At 45.0% G+C, this 19,921-nt stretch overlaps 1 protein-coding gene across 1 annotated transcript; it reads right to left on the minus strand.

The window, feature by feature from the left end:
- Nucleotides 1-279: 279 nt before the first annotated feature.
- Nucleotides 280-7,745, minus strand: LOC137362518 (probable G-protein coupled receptor 139). Its single transcript, XM_068026907.1, has 3 exons — nucleotides 7,569-7,745; nucleotides 2,449-2,533; nucleotides 280-1,184 (listed from the first exon to the last, which is right to left on the minus strand). Exons 1-3 carry the CDS (start codon nucleotides 7,743-7,745, stop codon nucleotides 280-282), a joined length of 1,167 nt encoding a protein of 388 aa, XP_067883008.1.
- Between the last annotated feature and the right edge of the window lie 12,176 nt (nucleotides 7,746-19,921).

A 19,921-nucleotide genomic window follows, 5' to 3' on the forward strand; every position in this document is an offset into this window, starting at 1 on the left:
GTACTAACAGGATGGAGTGACTGGAGAAACCCCACTTGTTCTGTGCTTTAGAATGGATGCTCAGTTGTTGAGTATATTCAAGACCAAGATCGATACGTTTTGGGGCACGAACAGCGTAAAGGGATACTGTGATAGGGCATGAAAATGGAGTTGAGAAAACTATCCGCCATGAACTTATTGAATTGTGGAGCATGTTCGATTGTCCACATGACCTAATCCTGCTTCTTTTGTTTTAAGTTCAAAATTAAATTGTAATCGTAGCAATTCCACCTTTACTTATCAAATCAAAGATGCTGAGCAAATCTTTTTCACTGGGTATGTCAACATTTTCTTTAACTCTTCTCTGAATTTAGCCTGGGTCACTGCATAAATAAATGTATTCGTGCAGCAGCTCAAACGTTGAAGCATATATCCGGTCTCTTGAAAGATATAAACAGGATCATCATAGCCTGTGTATGAATAATTATTAGTCATTCGATAATACACGTAATGGATTGCATGTGTCAGCCATAACAGTCTATAATTGGCTGATATGCTGAAGAGCAAAAGGATGGATTTCTTCCTGTTCTCCTTCTCAGGATCAGGATTATTTGCAGAGCTGTTGTTGCCTCGTAGTGCCCTGTGGACCCTGCTGGCCACGAAAATATATCTTACTGTCAAAATGTTGAGAAGCAAAATAATGAAAAATGGTAGATAAGGAACCGTTATGGAGCTGAAATAAGAAAATGCTTGCCATAGAGGTGATGTATAGAAGATTGATCTGATCCGGCAATACCAGGGTAATTCGTAATTTATGTACAGAGGTTCATATACGAAGTACCAGGGGATGTTTTCGAAACAGCTCAGAACAACCACCATGCTTATAATTGCAGCTGCAGTTTCCCTGATGCAATATTTTGTTTTGATTTTCTGGAAACAAATGGCTATGAAGCGGTCAACAGTGAATGCGACAGTGAACCAGACAGAAATCTCTCTGGTGACATAAACTAGGACGGTTTTTGCCCGACATACTGGTGTAAGCAACAGATAATTTCCAGGAAAGGAAATGGCAATGATCCGATTGAGTATAACACTGGTGATAACAACCAACAGATCCGCCACTGCCATGGCCACCAAGTAGTAGATAGTACATTTGGAGAGTCCACACTTTCCCCGGACCAGAATCGCAATTGCCACGAGATTAACTGTAGGGAAGAGTAGAAAACAAAAGATGTTATTATCATACATTAATGCAAAGAACCAGAGTTTGTCCATATCAGAAATCCGGCTAGATCTTCACTTTCCACTAATGTAAAATGGTGATAGGGAGTTTCCAGTTGTGTTTTTTTTACTTCTCTCTCCATTAAATACAACAGAAAAAAACATCAGAAGTGATGTCAAAACGTTGCCATCTTATTTTCCCTCATTTTTCTCTGTCACACAATTTCTCTATCTACCCTTTGCTACTGCTTACCGCAGAGCAACACATTTTTGACTAAATGTGTGTGTGTATCTATATATATATAAACCCTTCTATCCTCCATTTTCTAATGCTCATTCAAAATTCTGCTTCCTATCTCAGAATTTGCATGAGGTCCCGTTCATCCAATACACCTGTAATCACTGACGTACACTGATTCCCTGTCCACCAACCTCTGTTTTGGATTTCCAATCTCCGTGGTCAGAGTTTTCCATGTTTTCTCTCCTCTCAAACTCAGCAATCTAGTCCATTTCTACACGAATTTCAGGAATTTGCCTTCGGCCAATTCGGACCCCTTGTCCATCGCCCCATCATTGGCAGCAGTGCATTTCAGTTATTTAGCCCCTAGGCCCTGGAACCCTCCACCTAACCCTTTTCATTTTTTTCCCTGAAACTTTTTGATGGCTCTAAAAAGATACCTCATTCACCATGTGTTTTGTTCCACGCCTAATTTTCCTTCTTTTCCTCATTGTCTACATTTCTCTGTATCTTTGAAACAGGTGAATACATTTTTATAATTAATGTTGTATAATTGCAAGTTTTTACTGTTGATTAAGTTCGATATTAATCTCAAACTACTTTGGTCACTATTTTACTGGAAGAATAAAGGGTGTAATAGAACTTTTGCTTATGGCTTCTCTGACATATCAGATTAAAGATTTTAAGAACAACATATGTAATTTTGGCAATCTACTATGTTACAGCTCAATCTTAAAATAATTTGCTCATAATGATAACTACATATCTTTTGAATTCATACGATATTCATCCCATTATTAAGCGAAATAATCAATTTAGCTGTGTGATGAATTTGCACTTAACAAAAACACCATGAAAATATCAGTGAAGTTATAAATCCGAATATCAGATATTTAAATATTTATGTTATCAATTAAATTCACTGGGTATCTGACTTATATCAATCCAGCTGGCATTAGAACTACTTATCAATATTTAACTATCTCTTATCTTTTGAAAAAATCACTTACACCAATACAAGCAACTGAGTTTACTCAAAGCTCTGTTGCTTACTCGAATCCTAATAACGCAAGGTTGCTCCTTCTCATAGTCCACCTATTATTATTTTGGAGGATGTCATGCACAGCTTTAAAACTTCACATGTGCTGTATTTCACTGCTCCATTACAAATGATAAACAGAACTTGTGTTGTATTTTGCCCTCAAGATAGATTGCATTGTCGGCAAGCTTAATGCTCCTGAGCTGTGTTGGTGGGATCGTGGGCACGTACAATACCTTGTTTCATACTCTGCTGCACAAGCAGGGAACTGTAGGATGCTTTCTCGTCTCATCAGTCCGTTGATCTCAGAGTTTGTGATGTAGGGAATGCAACCGACTCTGGAATGCTGGTAGAGGAAGTAACACAGACAATGTTCTTCATCACGAGTAGAAAGCTTGTGAGTGGATGTTTTAGTGAGGACCTGTCTAATGGCTGAAGTCGCCTCAGTGTTATAAGTCTGTTATATCTCTCTATCACGTGGCATATGCAGAAGTGTTCGGGCATACAAAGGCTGACAGAGACAAGAGAAACCGAGCAGGAGAAGATGTCGGAAAGCAATAATTTATTTGCAAGGTTCAATATTGCGCTACGTGGAATTTGGATGTTGCTTAAGCGAAATGGAGCACCTATCAACTCACATTTATAATTAGATGAATGTTTCATTTTGGATGTGAGATAATAAGTTAGTTGAAGAAAGTGCTTCAAAAAATCCAGTCTGTGCCAGAGTTGAGATAACCATAATTTCATTAGTATAAACAGAGGTTAACATAGTCCTTGGGTGGTTGCCTCAGAATATGTGACTATTTTGAAAACACTTCTATCATATGCACAGCAAGAGCATTGAAACGGTTTAAGACAGGTTTGCACGGCTGGCAAGTTTACAGCTTACCTGGTACTCCAATAGCGACAAGAATAGGATAGTAAATTGCATACACTAGACCAGTTGCTGGCTCATGCATTTTCTCTTTGAAGTGATTATGTCTCAACTGTCTCAACACATGGTGTGTGGCAGTCAATATATACATCATGGAAACCTCCATTGAGACAATTAGGTAACGTTTCACTGATGTTAGTTCCATGCATTTGCACAAACTGAATGAGTTGTTTTTGTTCCAATGTTTTTGACTGAACGGTGTGAAAGGTTATTGCACGGATTTGGATTGGAAACACCCAAAGGACCAATTACTCTTTTCGTTACATTGCTTAAGAAAATACAATTGAAAGATGATACAAGCAATGTTTCACAATAGTTCTCAAGCCCATATTCGATCTCTGGAGTCTGTTGATTTAGTTGAGTTATCCACAGAACGGTAGTGGGACTGTTGAAATTGCCTGTTAGTCCACAAACTGTTCAGATTAAAAGTAGGCCCATGTAATGCTTCCAAATTAACATCCATTGTCCCCTCCTGGGTAGTGTTAATTTGTCATTATGATGAATGTGTGAAAGTACTGAATATATGCACATTACTTCGGAATTGCCTTACCTAAGGCTTAGCATGTGGTGTTACAGATTTGTGATGAATAAGGTACAGTTAAGAAACATTGTTTTCCATAATCGGTTCATTCCTAGACAAAAAGCTTTAATGTTCCCAGTAAGCATCAGAGAAAGGACATAGATTGCTGGTGGAGAAGTATAGAGAAAGCTTTATTATCGAAAATGCAATCTCTTTGCAGTGCACACGGACGATTAAAATAGTTATTTTTAAATGAGGGGCAAAATTGTTCAGACAAAGTCATCATCTACAGAGAAGACTTTACTGATCAAGAAATTCATTAAAACATTTTGGCCCTTTATTGCACCACAGGAAACTATTTGACCCACCACTTCTCTACTGCTCTCTGAAAGTCTTACACTCATAACCTTGACATTTCTCCTACGTTTTGTTTTCTGCTTCCTGATATATGTATCCACTTCTTTTTGCTGCCCTCCTCATGGGGCAGGGGTACAAAATATTACAGTGATAGAGAGTTCTCGCTTGAGATCATTTACACTAATGTGTTCCCTTCTGGGCACCGCACCTCTGGAAGGACAGAAGGGACCTTGAGGGTTGTGCAGGGCAGATTTACTAGAATTATACCAGTCAAAAAGGAAGAGAACAGGCTGCGCAAATTAGTCTAGCATTCTACTTAGTAAGGCCGTTTGAGTGTTGATGTAAATATGTGTTCGTGATGGGACTGCCATTTAAATTCTGTAACAGTCACTTTTAAGACATTTGCCTGCAAATGATGGCAAATCACTCGGGGGGCTTGGGATTAAGTGAACGACAGGAGGCCCTCAAGTGCCTTTGGATTCCCAGCCATTGAAAGGTGCTGGCACCGAGGTGAGGACTAACTAATCTGATGGGTAGGCAGCCATGACCTTCAATATATACGGGGAAAGGGGAGAGTGAATATCCTCTGTCGGCCTGCGTGCAGTGCACTCTGCATAGGTGGGCTTGGTCTCGGGTGTTCTGCACGTGTGGTCTTGGTCTGGGTGGCAGTACCAGGTGGGCACGGTCTCAGGTTGTCAGCGCAGGTGGACTTGGTTTCAGCTGGCAAAGCAGGTTGGGCTGGGCGTCAGGTGTTTGGCAAGGGTGGCCATGCAGTTGAGTCATCTGTACTTGCAGCCATAATGTTGTGTCAGCTGAACGGGTGGCCAGACTATTGCATGGGAGAGTCAGGTGCCCAAACTGGTGGGTAGAAGGTCGGTTGGCCATATTATCGGGTGAGACGTTTGTGTGACCATACTTCTGGGTGAGAGATCTGGGCTGCCATACCATCGGGTGAGAAGTTTGGGTACTGAGGGTTATCAGTGCATAATCCGAGAGAGGTAGTAATGGTGAAGATGCCAAGGCAACTTCATCTTTGCAATGATAGTGGTTTGGAGGCCTACTGATCACCTGGCATGGGTCTCATGCGCCTATCTTTGTGAACCCCATTCCATTTCCCATGGACCTCCACGACATGCATAACAGCAGCCGGCCATGCCAAGAAGAGCACACCTGCATCTGAGAGTTTACTGGCCTCGCATCAGTGCTACATCTGAATGTCCAAGTGACATTGCCAGTGAAGACTGTGGCTATACAGAGAGACCGTCGCTGCAGGACAACTTATGTCCTATGGGACTCAGTGGTCACCCAATGCCAGTGGCCCTGACTATCAGAGAGGCACTTAACTTTTATGCATCTGGATCTTTTCAGCGATCGCCAGGGTCATATTTGAGGTCTCTCAGGCAGCAGTACAGTACTGCTTCAGGGAGGTGACCAATGCCCTTTTCAATGACTATGTGAACTACCAGACCAATGCTGACAATCAGGCAGAGGGCAATCAGCTTTGGGGCCCTTGCTGGATTCCCAGAGACAAGGTATGATAGAGTGTGTGCATGTGACCATGAAGACACAAATGGACCAGCCAGCCAACTTTATAAACATGGATTTCATTCCATCAATGTTCAACTGGTCTGAGACCACCGAATGTATTTCCTGCCGTTGTGTGCCCGTTTTTCAGGAAGCAGCCATGATGCCTACATAATTAGATAGTTCCAAGTGCCACAGTTTTTCAGGTCCCTGCTTTACATAAGGGATGGATTCTCGGAGGCAAGCGCTACCCATGTAATACATATCTACTGACATCTGTGAGGAACCCTCGCACTGCAACAGAGGAGAGGAGCAACACTTGCCATGGGTTCACCTGAGCGACGATTGAACAGGCCTTTGGGCAGCTAAATATATAACTCCAGTGTCTGGATCAATGTGATATATTACTGCAGCATGCTCCAATGAGGTATTTACGTGTCGTGGTGGTCATCTGTGCTCTGCACAATCTGACCCTGCAGAGGGGTGAGGCCCTCCAGTCCAACCACCAGTCCTCAACTGTGAGGGGGATGCAGCAGCAGATAATGAGCAGGCAGTTCCGGATGTTTAAACCCTTTCACCAGAGGCCAGATACATCAAGCAATGGGATGAGGAGACAAGAGACAGTCTCATACTTACCCGCTTCCAGACACCATCATGCCTCTAAGATTGCAAGCAATAACGACATATTTAAAAGCATTCAGTCTGTTGCCTCCTTTCTATATGAGCTTTGTGCCTCGCGCCCAGCTTACTCACGTGCTGTGGCCCATGTCAGATGCTTACCAAAGGAGGGCTGTCCCTACCTGGCAGCCAATTAAGAGAGAAGGGTGAAATCAGCATATTACAATTAAGGCTTGAAAAATTAGCATTTTCCACAATCAATGATAACTTCAATTACCAAACAACTTCATACCACAAAACAAATGGCAAATGGCAAACAGCCGTGAAACCCCCAAGTCTGTCTAGGTCGTTTCTTTTATATATTTTTGGGTGCTTCTATGTGGTGTGACCACTGCACTAGAAACTGGGTTGGAGGCAGGCTGATGATCAGGCTGCCCCTTGGCCTGTGGTGACTTCAATGATCGCCCTCTGGCTCTCTGAGGCCTGGGGGACCTCCGCTGCCTGACGGTCTCCTGTACAAGCTCAGGATTCTCCTCAGGCATCGCGGCAATTGGTGCTGGGCTCACTGGCAGAGGGACTGAGGAATCTATACACAGAGTGCCCTGAGGTATGCCCCCATATGTGGAGGCAAGCTCTATTTTCCCCTTAAAGGCTCACTTGAACCACCCCACTGACAGAAAAGGATGAGGAGCTGGAGAAGAGTCCAGGCAACTCGTTATTCTCTCGCCTTGTCACGCTGCATTGAGCTCATGTCCAAGGCAATGATGTTTATGTCTGCAGCATCTGTGGGATCTGGGTCTATATGAGGATCGCCAACCTCACCATGGAGGAAGCCATGCACTTACATGCCGAGACATGGCAGCACTCTTGGCATGGATGTATCCTCCATCATCCATGCAGGACAGCACATTATCTCTAGTATCTCTGTTAGATGTTGCCTTACCTCGCTTTGCCACTCCAGTATGTCCTGTGCTATCAAAACCAAAGGCTTGCCATCAGCCTGCGGCTCAGAATGGGCCTGAGCACCCATAAGTCTGTGACTGTCAGAGGCCTCAGCAGTCCCAGTCAGTTGCTCAGGCGTGTGTGTGGTTCTCTTACAAGCTTGTGACACTGACTCTAAAGCCCATCATAAACCTACGAAGATGAACGTATCTGCACTGGTGCAAAGTACAGGAGAGTCATGTAACACTACAGCCTCTGACTGCTCCTCCTCATAGGTTGACTGCTGTCCCCCTTCGGATGGAGTTTCCCATGGAAGCTGACCAGCTTGAGAGAACACAAATATGGGTGGGTTAGGCTGTGCCGATCTCTTCATGATGTTCGTGCATGATATGGATCTTTCGAAGTGTATGTTTTAGATGTCGATTGAAGACAATTCTCACTCTCTTGCATGGAGACTCACCATCCGCTATTGAATGGCTGCCCTGTGGCCCCGCTAAGTCCACTGCTTCAGTGTCAGTTGCGGAGAGAGGCCGTATGTCTGCAATTTCTCCACCAGTCCACGAGGTGTGTTGGCATGGGCTCATTTGAATTTCCAGTGGAAAGAGGGAGATAGTCATACTTTACAGCAAGAGCTACAGGACAGTTTTGCTAGTGGCAGCCGCTAGTGCCCTACTAGGGTTTCCTATATGGCTCATCCTCTTGTCAGCTCTCAGAGTAAGTAATGGAGGTGAGGTTGGTAGGTTAGTGGCCTGTGGCTGAGATGCAGCCATGCAACTGGAAGGATGTAGTGTTGCCTATCCCACGTTTCCAGAGTCTTTGTGATGCCTCCCTCTCCATGTTGTGCTGCCTCCCGTGTAGCCACATGTTATCCGCAAAAGGAGAGTAGTATTGAACACTCACTTTGGCAAACTGAAGGAGGTCGTTCACACTCTTCCTGCCGTGCATCCATGTTCAGGCGGGAACTCTACGGCTGCTTACCTCCTCTGCAATCTCCATCGAGGCTTGCTCGGTCAGATGGGAGGATCTCTTCATGCCATCCCTAGGGAAGAGGGCCTCTCACCTTTCCGTTGTGGCCTGGGGAGAATTTCCAGCGAGGCTTTGTTAAACATTGGGGCCACCCAGTGTCTGGCCTATGCCATACCGCGGCATCCGAGTATTGTAGGGGTGGGGGAGGTGGCGGGGTGGGTGTCCAGGAGTCACGCTAATAACAGTTTCAACAGTGAACAGCATATAACTCAAAGGCAGCAATGCAAGCAGGGTTTGTCGGGCTTTAAAGTGGCACCAGCAACTGCTTTGGAGTCAACTGACACTGCATGCAGAGCCTCGACTCACATCCCCATCACAGAACTGGACGGGACCCGCATCTCTATTATTATGATTTCTTGCCCACAGCATGATTGACCTGTTCCCGCCCTACATGTGAGGAGCAGCAAGGGCGCCCACATCCGGGTCCGTCACAGGAGACTGCACAGGGAATACTAAATACAACACTAAATGTGCATTGAAATATTCATTAAATGGAATTTGAACCGCCCAATATTTATATACTCTTTCAACAGGAATGAAAACACGATAGAACATCTAATAAAATCCGCTAGCCAGTCATGAAATTCCTATTTCACTAGTTTGAAAAACTGACCAAAACTTATAATTATTGGGAATTGTCCTGTACTTTCCGAAAGGAACTCTTTCACGATAAGGCCCAAATCTGTTTCGGTAATATTCTTGCTTCTCGCATCTTGAAATTCTTTGCTAATCACATCAAACGACTGGGGAGGTGAAGTATTCGGTGCCAATCGATATTTTTGAACTTTGTTTATTTATTCAGCTACGTCACTGAGACAGGCTGGTAGCATGCCGCACATAAGCACTCCGTGTAACCAACTGCTATTGACTATGATGGCCTGGGATATCTAACATTGACTAAAAAAAAGTTGAATACAGAACAACATCTTTCCCTCTCAAATACATGCACATGCACAAACGTACAGTTATTTATGAATTATTTAGAATGTTTTGGAATATGCAACAAGAGGATAATGTCCATACTTGCAGCCACCTCCTACTCACCTACCACATCTTTGGCAGTCAATACAAGATGAAGATTTGGGACGTGAAACTGCAGTTAACATAGTTTTTGCTGTCGAAGGTGGGTGGTTTCATCAGCTACGCTATAGATAGTGGTGCAATCGGTGTGTTTTTGTCAGTAACCCTTTTGACACTGGCAAACAACCAATCCATTTTTTTTATTACTCATTCATGGGATGTGGGCGTCACTGGCCAGTCCAGCATTTATTGCCCATCCCTAATTGCCCTTGAGAAGGTGGTGGTGAGCTGCCTTCTTGAACCGATGCAGTCCATTTGGGGTAGGTACACCCACAGTGCTGTTAGGAAGGGAGTTCCAGGATTTTGACAAAGCGACACTGAAGGAACGGCGATATAGTTCCAAGTCAGGATAGTGTGCAACTTGGACGGGAACTTGCAGGTGGTGATGTTCCATGTATTTGCTGCCCTTGTCCTTCTAGTTGGTAGAGGTCGTGGGTTTGGAAGGTGCTATCTAAGGAGCCTTGGTGCATTGCTGCAGTGCATCTTGCAGATGGTACACACTGCTGCCACTGTGCGTCAGTGGTGGAGGGAGTGAATATTTGTAGATGGGGTGCCAATCAAGCGGCTGCTTTGTACTCGCTGGTGTTGAGCTTCTTGAGTGTTGTTGGAGCTGCACCCATCCAGGCAAGTGGAGAGAATTCCATCACACTCCTGACTTGTGTCTTGTAGATGGTGGACAGGTTTTGGGGAGTCAGGAGGTGAGTGACTCGCCTCAGGATTCCTAACCTCTGACCTGCTCTTGTAGCCACGGTATTTATATGGCTACTCCAGTTCAGTTTCTGGTCAATGGTAGCCCCTAGGATATTGATAGTGGGGGATTCAGCGATGGTAATGCCGTTGAATGTCAAGGGGAGATGGTTAGATTATCTCTTGTTGGAGATGGTCATTGCCTGGCACTTGTGTGGCGCGAATGTTACTTGCCATTTAACAGTCCAAGCCTGGATATTGTCCAGGTCTTGCTGCATTTCTACATGGACTACTTCAGTATCTGAGGAGTCACGAATGTTGCTGAACATTGTGCAATCATCAGCGAACATCCCCACTCCTGACCTTATGATTGAAGAAAGGTCATTGATGAAGCAGCTGAAGATGGTTGGGCCGAGGACACTACCCTGAGGAAACCATGCAATGATGTCCTGGAGCTCAGATGACTGACCTCCAACAACCACAACCATCTTTCTTTGCGCAAGGAATGGCCCCAGCCAGCGGAGGGTTTTCTCCCTGATTCGCATAACCTCGGTTTTGCTAGGGCTCCTTGATGCCATATTCAGTCAAATGCTGCCTTGATGTCAAGGGCAGTCACTCTCACCTCACCTCTGGAGTTCAGCTCTTTTGTACATGTTTGAACCAAGGCTGCAATGAGGTCAGGAGCTGAGTGGCCCTGGTGGAACAAAAACTGAATGGCACTGAGCAGGTTATTGCTAAGCAAGTGCCGCTTGATGGCATTGTTGATGACACATTCCATCACTTTACTGATGATTGACAGTAGGCTGATGAGGCGGTAATTGGTCGAGTTGGACTTGTCCTGCTTTTTGTGTGCAGGAAATACCTGGGCAGTTTTCCATATTGCAGGGTAGATGCCAGTGCTGTAGCTGTACTGGAACAGCTTCGCTAGGGGCATGGCATTTTCTGGAGCACAGACCTTCAGTACTATTGCCGGAATATTGTCAGTGCACATAGCTTTTGCAGTATCCAGTGCCTTCAGTCGTTTCTTGATATCACGCGGAGTGAATTGAATTGGCTGAGGTCTGGCATCTGTGATGCTGGGCACTTCAGGTGGAGGCCGAGATAGATCATCAACTCGGCACTTCTGGCTGAAGATTGTTGCCAATGCTTCCCCCATCCCCTTATTATTGCATGCACGCTGTTTCCGTGTTGATGGCCTCTACTATTCTTCACCCACCTCTGTCAAAATCACCTGAAGACGGGAATATGTGGGCCTGACAACCCAATGTCAACTTTCCGGATTTCTCTCCTGGCCCTACTGTCAAGGTCTCAATAGATCTTGTTCCAATGAGGCCAATTACATGCCAAGTGTGATGAGCGAATGGAACCAGGTGGACTGGAACTTGGGCAGTTCTTTCTCTGCTTGGGGCTCAATACCATATAGGGTGATATTAGCAAACTCAGCACAGACCGTGTCTCGTTCCAACCTACAACTCTACCCTCTGTCTGACAACATGGAAAATTTCCCAGGTATGTCAGGCGCACAAAAATGAACAGATACAACCCAGTCAATTACCGACCCAACTGTCTACTCTCAGAAAAGTGATGGAAGGTTTCGTTGACAGTGGTATAAAGTGGTACTTGTTCAGCAACAGCCTGCTCCCTGAGGCTCTTTTTGGATTTCGTCAAGTCCACTCAGAGTTTTTATTTATTCATTCATGGGATGTGGGCGTCACTATTGATGTAAGCATTTATTGCCCATCACTAATTGCCCTTTCGAAGGTGGTGCTGAGCTTCCTTCTTGAACCGCTGAAGTCCATGTGAGGTAGGTACACCCACAGTGCTGTTAGGAAGGGAGTTCCAGGATTTTGACCCAGCGACACTGAAGGAATGGTGATCCAGTTCCAAGTCAGGATGGTGTGTGACTTGGACGGGAACTTGCAGGTGTTGGTGTTCCCATGCATCTGCTGCGCTTGTCCTTCGAGGTGGGAGAGGTCGTGGGTTTGGAAGGTGCTGTTTAAGGAGGCTTGGTGCATTCCTGCAGTACATCTCGTAGATGGTACACACTGTTGCCACTGTGCGTCGGTGGTGGAGGGAGTGAATGTTTGTGGATGGTGGGCCAATCAAGCGGGCTGCTTTGTCCTGGATGGTGTCGAGCTTCTTGAGTGTTGTTGGAGCTGCACCCATCCAGGCAAGTGGATAGCATTCCATCACACTCCTGACTTGTGCCTTGCAGATGGTGAGCATGATTTGGGGAGTCAGGAGGTGAGTTACTCGCCTCAGGACTTCTAGCCTCTGACCTGCTCTTGTAGCCACGGTGTTTATATGGCTACTCCAGTTCAGTTTCTAGTCAATGGTAGCCCCTAGGATGTTGATATTAGGGTATTGAGCGATCGTCTTGCCATTGAACGTCAAGGGGAGATGGTTAGATTCTCTCTTGTTGTAGATGGTCATTGCCTGGCACTTGTGTGGCACAAATGTTACTTGCCACTTATCAGCCGAAGCCTGGATATTGTCCAGGTCTTGCTCCATTTATACAGGGACTGCTTCAGTATCTGAGGAGTCACGGATGGTGCTGAACATTGTGCAATCATCAGCGAACATCCCCACTTCTGAACTGATGATTGAAGGAAGGTCATTGATGAAGCAGCTGAAGATGGTTGTGCTAAGGGCACTACCCTGAGGAACCCCTGCAGTGATGTCCTGGAGCTCAGATGATTGACCTCCAATAACCTTTGCACTAGGTATGAATCCAACCAACAGAGATTTTTCCCGCTGATTCCCATTGACTCCGGCTTTGCTAGGGCTCCTTGATGCCATATTCAGTCAAATGCTGCCTTGATGTCAAGGGCAGTCACTCTTACCTCACTTCTTGAGTTCAGCTCATTTTTTCCATGTTTGAACCAAGGCTGCAATGAGGTCAGGAGCTGAGTGGCCCTGACGGAACCCAAACTGAGCGTCACTGAGCAGTTATTGCTAAGCAAGTACTGCTTGATGGCACTGTTGATGACGCTTTCCATCACATTACTGATGATTGAGAGTTGACTGATGGGGCGGTAATTGGCCGGGTTGAACTTGTCCTGCTTTTGTGTACAGGACATACCTGGGCAATTTTCGAACTTGCCGGTTAGATGCCACAAATGCCAGGTAAATGTTGCAGCTATATTGGAACAGCTTGGCTCGGGGTGCAGCAAGTTCTGGAGCACAGGTCTTCAGTACTATTGCCAGAATGTTGTCAGGACCCATAGCAATTGCACTATCCAGTGCCTTAAGTCGTTTCTTGATATCATGCAAAGTGAATCAAATTGCCTGAAGTCTGGTATCTGTGATGTTGGGGACTTCAGGAGGGGGCCGAAATTGATCATCAACACGGCACTTCTGGCTGAACATTGTTGAAAGTACTTCTGCCTTATCTTTTGCATGAAGTGCTGGGCTTCTCCAACAGTGAGGATGGGGACATTTGTGGAGCCGCCTCCTCCAGTTAGTTAATAAAAGCAAAATACTGCGGATGCTGGAAATCTGAAATAAAAACAAGAAATGCTGGAACCACTCAGCAGGTCTGGTAGCATCTGTGGAAAGAGAAGCAGAGTTAACATTTCGGGTCAGTGACCCTTCTTCCGAACTCCAGTTAGTTGTTTAACTGTCCACTACCATTGACGACTGGATGTGGCAGGACTGCAGAGTTTAGATCTAATCTGTTGGTTATGGGATCGCTTAGCTCCATAGCATGCTGCTTATGCAGTTTGGCATGCAAGTAGTCCTGCGTTGTAGCTTCAACAGGTTGACACCTCATTTTGAGGTGTGCCTGGTGCTGCTCCTGGCAGCCCTCCTGCACTCTTCATTGAACCAGGGTTGGTCTCTTGGCTTGATGGTAATGGTATAGTGGGGGATATGCCGGGCCATGATGTTACAGATTGTGGTAGAGTGCAATTCTGCTGCTGCTGATGGCCCACAACGCCTCATGGATACCCAGGTTTGCATTGCTGGATCTGTTCGAAATCTATCCCATTTAGCACGGTGAAAGTGCCACAAAACTCGATGGACGGTATCCTCAACGTGAAGGTGGGACTTCGATCCACAAGGACTGTGTGGTTGTCAATCCTAGCAATACTGTCATGGACAGAAGCATCTGTGGCTAGCAGTTTGGTGAGGACGAGATCAGGTTTGTTTTTCCCTCGTGTTGATTCCCTCACCACCTGCCGCAGACCCAGTCTACCAGCTATGTCCTTTAGCACTCGGCCTGCTTGGTCAGTCGTGGTGCTACCGAGCTACTCTTGGTGATGGACATTGAATGACCCCACCCAGAGTACATTTTGTACTCTTGCCACCCTCAGTGCTTCCTCCAAGTGGTGTTCAGCATGGAGGAGTACTGAGTCATCAGCTGTCGGAGGGCGGTAGGTGGTAATCAGCGGGAGGTTACCTTGTCCATGTTTGACCTGATGCCATGAAATTTCATGGGGTCCAGAGTCGATGTTGAAGACTCCGAGGGCAACTCCCTACCTACTGTAGACCATTGTCCCGCCACCTCTTCTGGGTCTGTCCTACCGGTGGAACAGGACATACCCAGGGATAGTGATTGCAGTGTCTGGGACATTGTCTGCAAGGTGTAATTCTGTGAGCATGACTATATCAGGCTGTTGCTTGGCTAGTCTGTGGGACAGCACTCCCAACTTTGGCACAAGCCCCCAAATTGGTAAGGAGGACTTTACAGGGTCGACAGGGCTGGGTTTGCCATTGTCATTTCCGGTGCCTTGGTCAATGCCGGTTGGTCCGTCCTGTTTCATTCCTTTTTATTGACTTCATAGTGGTTAGTACAACTGAGTGTCTTGCTGGGCCATTTCAGAGGGCATGTAAGTGTTAATCACATTGCTGTGGGTCTGGAGTCACATGTCGGCAAACCCAGGGAAGGACAGCAGATTTCCTTCCCAAAAGGACATTAGTGAACCAGATCGGTTTTCCCAACAATTGGCAATAGTTTCATGGCCATCATTAGACCAGCTTTTTTAAAATTCCAGATTTATTAATTAAGTTCAAGTTACACCTTCTGCTGTGCTGGGATTCAAACCCATGTCTCCAGATCGATACCCTGGGTCTCTGGGTTACCAGTCCAGTGACAATACCGCTAAGCCACCTACTCCTCTGTTGACCTCAATGCAGCTTTAACCCATGGGAAAAAAGAGCTGAAATCAAGAGGTGAGGTGAGAGTGATTGCTCTTGAATTCAAGACAGCACTTGACCGAGTGTGGCATCCAGGAACCCTAGCCATATTGAAGTCAATGAGTATCAGTGGTGGAGGCGATGGGGTCGGGGGGGAGGAATGGGGGTGTACTCGCAACTGGTTGGAGCCATACTTACAAAGATGGTTGTGGTTGTTGGAGTCAATCATCTCATTTCCCGGATGTCACTGCAGGAGTTCCTCAGGGTATTGTCTAATCCCCACCATTCTCAGCTGCTTCATCAATGACCTTCCCACCATCACATTGTCAGAAGTCAGGAGGTTCGCTGATTGCACAATGTTCAGCACCATTCGCAACTCCTCAGATACTGAAGCAATCGTTGTCCAAATGCAGCAAGGCTTGGATAGTAGTCCGGCTTGGGCTGATAAGTGGCCAGTAAACTTCGAGCCATGCAAGTGCCAGTCAATGACCAACACCAGCAAGAGAGAATCCGATCATCTCCTTTGACATTAAGTGGCATTACTATTGCTGAATATTCTTTCCGAACATCCTCGGGTTACCATTGAGCAGAAACAGAAATGGACCAGGCATGTACGTATTCTGGCTACAAGAGCTAATCAGAGGCTGGGAATTCTGCGGCGAGTATCTCATCTTCTGACTCCCTAAATCCTGTCCACCATCTCCAAGGCACATGGTTGGACTTTGATGGAATACTTTCCAGTTGCTTGGACAAATGCAGGTCCAATAACACCAGAAGTTGAACACCATCCAGGACAAAGCAGCTGGTTTGACTGGAATCCTATCTACCATCAACATTCATTCCCTTTGCCACCGATGCACAAAGTCAGCAGTGGGAATAACACCACCTGCAAGTTCCACTCCAAGACACAAACCACTCTGACTTAGAACTATGTCACTGTTCCTTCGCTGTCGCTGGGTCAAAATCCTGGAACTCCCTTCCTAGCAGCACTGTAGCTTTACCTACACCACATGGACAGGAGCTGTTCAAGAAGGTGGCTCACCACCAATGGCAATTAGGGATGGGCAGTAAATATTTGCCTAGCCAGCGACACCCACATCCCGTGAAAGAATAAGAAAACTGTGTAACGCTGCACCACGCTGTCTGCGATTAGCAAGCTCAGCACAGGACAGATGGAATGTAATCCCTTCCTGCTCTGTGCCGAGCTCCCTGCTATACTGGGTGAGGTCAAACATCACGTCACAGACCATGGGCATATTTTGGCCCTTTTCTGTGGAGTTTGGAGCTTGTTATGTGCCTCGTTATCAGTCCAGCTAAGAAGAACTAGCACGACAGGGCAGGGATGGATACTGGGCATTTTCTTCGAAGTGTGTGTGGCCCAGTCGCAAATGCGACTGGAATGAAGCTGAGGTCGTTGCTGTTCCGTGTGAAGCTAAAAACCACAACGCAGATGATAGGAGTGCTTTCTGAGGGAATGAGATGGTTCAACAGGGTCAAGTGTCAGTAGGGAAATATTTAGGAGAAAGTGATCATCGTATCATAAGGTTCAGGTTCGCTATGGAAAAGGGCAGGGAGCAACCCAGCGTAAAAATGAGCCGGAGTACCAGTTTTAATGCGGTGAGAATGCACCTGGCCCAGATAAATTGGAATAAAAGATTGGTAGCAAAATCGTAATGGACGAATGAGCTGTCTAACAAAAGGAGATGGTTCCCATCCATGAGGTGGAATGGGAGGACCAACAAAGCCAGAGCTCTCTGGATGATGAAAGGGATAGAGATTCAGATAAGGCATTAGAAGTGTAGGTCTGGTGCGTATGATAGATGCCAGGTGGATAATACAAGTGAGATGTAGGCTGAATATAGGAAGTTCAGTGAGAAGTTGAGAAAAGTCATAAGAGAAACAAAGAGACAGTATGAGAAGTGTCTGGAAGCTAACATAAAAGGAAATCAAAGGTTTTCTATAGGCATATAAGTCGTAATGTGGTAATAAAAAGAGGAGTGGGAATGATTAGGCACCAAAAAGGGATTTGTGCATGGAGGTAGAGGGCATGCCTGAGGTACTGAACCATTACCTTGTATTCGTCTTTACCAAGGTAGACGATGCTGCCAAAGTCATAGTGAAGAAGAAGATTATTGAGACACTGGATGGGCTAAAATTTGATGAAAAGGACGTATCAGAAAGATTGGCTACACTTGAAGTAGATATGTCATCAAGCCCAGATGAGATGCATTCGAAGATACTTACGGAAGTCAGGGTGGAAATTATGGAGGCACTGACCAACAATCCACTTTGGATACAGGAGCACTGTCAGTGGAATGGAGAATTGTAAATTCCACACCCTAGTTCAGAACAGGCTGCAATGGTAAGCTCAGCAACTACAGGTCAGCCAGTTTAACATCAGTGATGGGATATCTTTTAGAAACGATGATCTGGGTCAAGATTAACAGCAACTTGGACAAATTTGGATTAATTAAGGAAACCAACATGGATTCCGTATGGGCACATCATATTTAACTGACTTGATTGAGTTTCTCGATTAGGTAACAGAGAGTATCCAGGAGGATTATTGTGGTTAATGTAGTTTACGTGAACTTCCAAAAAAGGCTTTGATAAATGTCCACTTAACAGGGTTGTCAGCAAAGTTAAAGCTCATGGAATAAAAGGTAGCATGGTTATGAAGCTGGCTGAGTGACAGGAAACAGAGAGTAATGGTGAACATTGCTCCTTGTACAGAAGGAAGGTATACAGTGGGATTCCCCAGGGATCAGTATTAGGGCCACTGCTCTTTGTATTCACTAAAAATGACCGAGAGTCGGTGTGCAGGGTACACTTTCAAAACTGACAGACAACACAAAACTTGAAAGTGTTGTGAACTGTGTGGAGGATAGTCATAGACTTCAACAGGACATAGTTGAAGGAATGGGCAGATGGAATGTACTGCAGAGAAATGTGAATGGATACATTTTTGTGAAAGAATGTTGAAAGGCAATATAAAATAAAGGATATAATTCTAAAGGATGCGGAGAAGCATAGGGTCCTGGGGGAAAATGCACACATCCTTGACGGTGGCAGGGAAGAATGAGAATGTGACTAAGAAGGCATGTGGTATCCTGTGCAGTAAAAATAGAGGCATGGTGTACAAAAGCAAGGAAATTACGGTAAAGATTTGCCAAGCACTGATTTGGCCTCAACTTGAATATTGTGTACAATTTTGGGCACCACACTTCAGGATGGTTGAGAAGTTATTGGAGTGAATGCAGAAAAGTTTCACCAGAATGGTTCCAGGGATGAGTTACATGGATACATTGGAGAAGCTGGGGCTGTTCTCCTTAGAAAATATAAGGTTGAGTGTAGATTTGATGGAGGTGTTCAAAATCATGAGAGGTCTGGACAGAATAGATAGGGAGAAACTGCTCCAGGTGACAGAAGGGTCAAGAACGATAGGCACCAATTTATGCAATGGCAAAAGAACCAAAGGTGACATGGTTTTGTTTTCTAAAGGTGGAAATGGAATATAGTGTAAAGAGATATGAAAATATCCTCTTCAATGAGAAGAATCAAAACGCAGGATATTATTTAAATGTTAAAATTAACAAACATTGATATTCAGAGGGATTCGGTGTTCTTGTATACAAATCCCAGGAAAATAACATGCGGGAACAGCAAACAATTAGGAAAGCAAATGGTTTTTTGGCATTTATTGTAACATATTTGTAGGATAAGAGCCTGAAAGTCTTGGTACAATTATACATGGCTTTGATGAGATCACATCTGGGGTACTGTCTCCAGTTTTGGCCTCCGTAGTTAAGGATGTACTTGCCTCAGCTATCGTGGAATAAAGATTCACTGGATTGCTGCCTGGGATAAGACAGCTGCACTAACAGGAGGGATTGACTGGAACATCCCATTTGTTCTGTGCTTGAGAATGGATGCTTAGTTGTTGAGTATATTCAAGACCGAGATCGATATGTTTTGGGGGCACGAACAGAATAAAGGAATACTGTGATCAGGCATGAAAATGGAGTTGAGAAAAATGATCTGTCATGGACTTATTGAATGGTGGAGCATACTCGATTGTTCACAAGACCTAATCCTGCTTCTTTTGTTCTTAAGTTCAAAATTAAATTGTTATTTTAGCAAGTCCTTCTTTCCTCAGCAAAACATAAATGCTGAGCGAATCTGATTGATTGGATATGTCACCATTTTCTTTAATTCTTCTCTGAATTTAGCCTGGGTCACTGCATAAATAAAGGTGTTCGTGCAGCAACTCAAAAGTAAGAGCATATATCCGGTCTCTTGAAAGATATAAACAGGATCTTCATAACCTGTGTATGAATACCTGTTAGTAATTCGGTAATACATATAATGTGTCGTGTGCGTCAGCCACAACAGTATAAAATTGGCGGATATACTGAAGAGTAAAATTACAGATTTCTTCCTGTTCTCCATCTCAGGATCAGCATTATTTGCAGAGCTGGTGTTGCCTCGCAGTGCCCTCCGGGCTCTGTTGGCCACTAAAATATACCTTACTGTCAAAATATTGAGAAGCAAAATAATGGCAAATGGTAGAAAAGGAACCGTTATGGAGCTGAAATAAGAAAATGATTGCCATAGGGGTGA

Source organism: Heterodontus francisci, unplaced genomic scaffold (genome assembly GCF_036365525.1).
Source record: "Heterodontus francisci isolate sHetFra1 unplaced genomic scaffold, sHetFra1.hap1 HAP1_SCAFFOLD_571, whole genome shotgun sequence".
NCBI classification, from domain to species: Eukaryota; Metazoa; Chordata; class Chondrichthyes; order Heterodontiformes; family Heterodontidae; genus Heterodontus; species Heterodontus francisci.

What these genes read in the sequence shown, in the direction of transcription:
- LOC137362518 (XM_068026907.1), bottom strand. Translation starts at nt 7,745, where the DNA reads ATGAAGAGATCGGCACAGCCTAACCCACCCATATTTGTGTTCTCTCAA. An exon ending in GTGCAGATACGTTCATCTTC is followed by an intron (nt 2,534 to 7,568) that starts GTAGGTTTATGA and finishes AAATAATAATAG; the next exon opens with GTGGACTATGAGAAGGAGCA. An exon ending in ACTCAGTTGCTTGTATTGGT is followed by an intron (nt 1,185 to 2,448) that starts GTAAGTGATTTT and finishes TCTTCCCTACAG; the next exon opens with TTAATCTCGTGGCAATTGCG.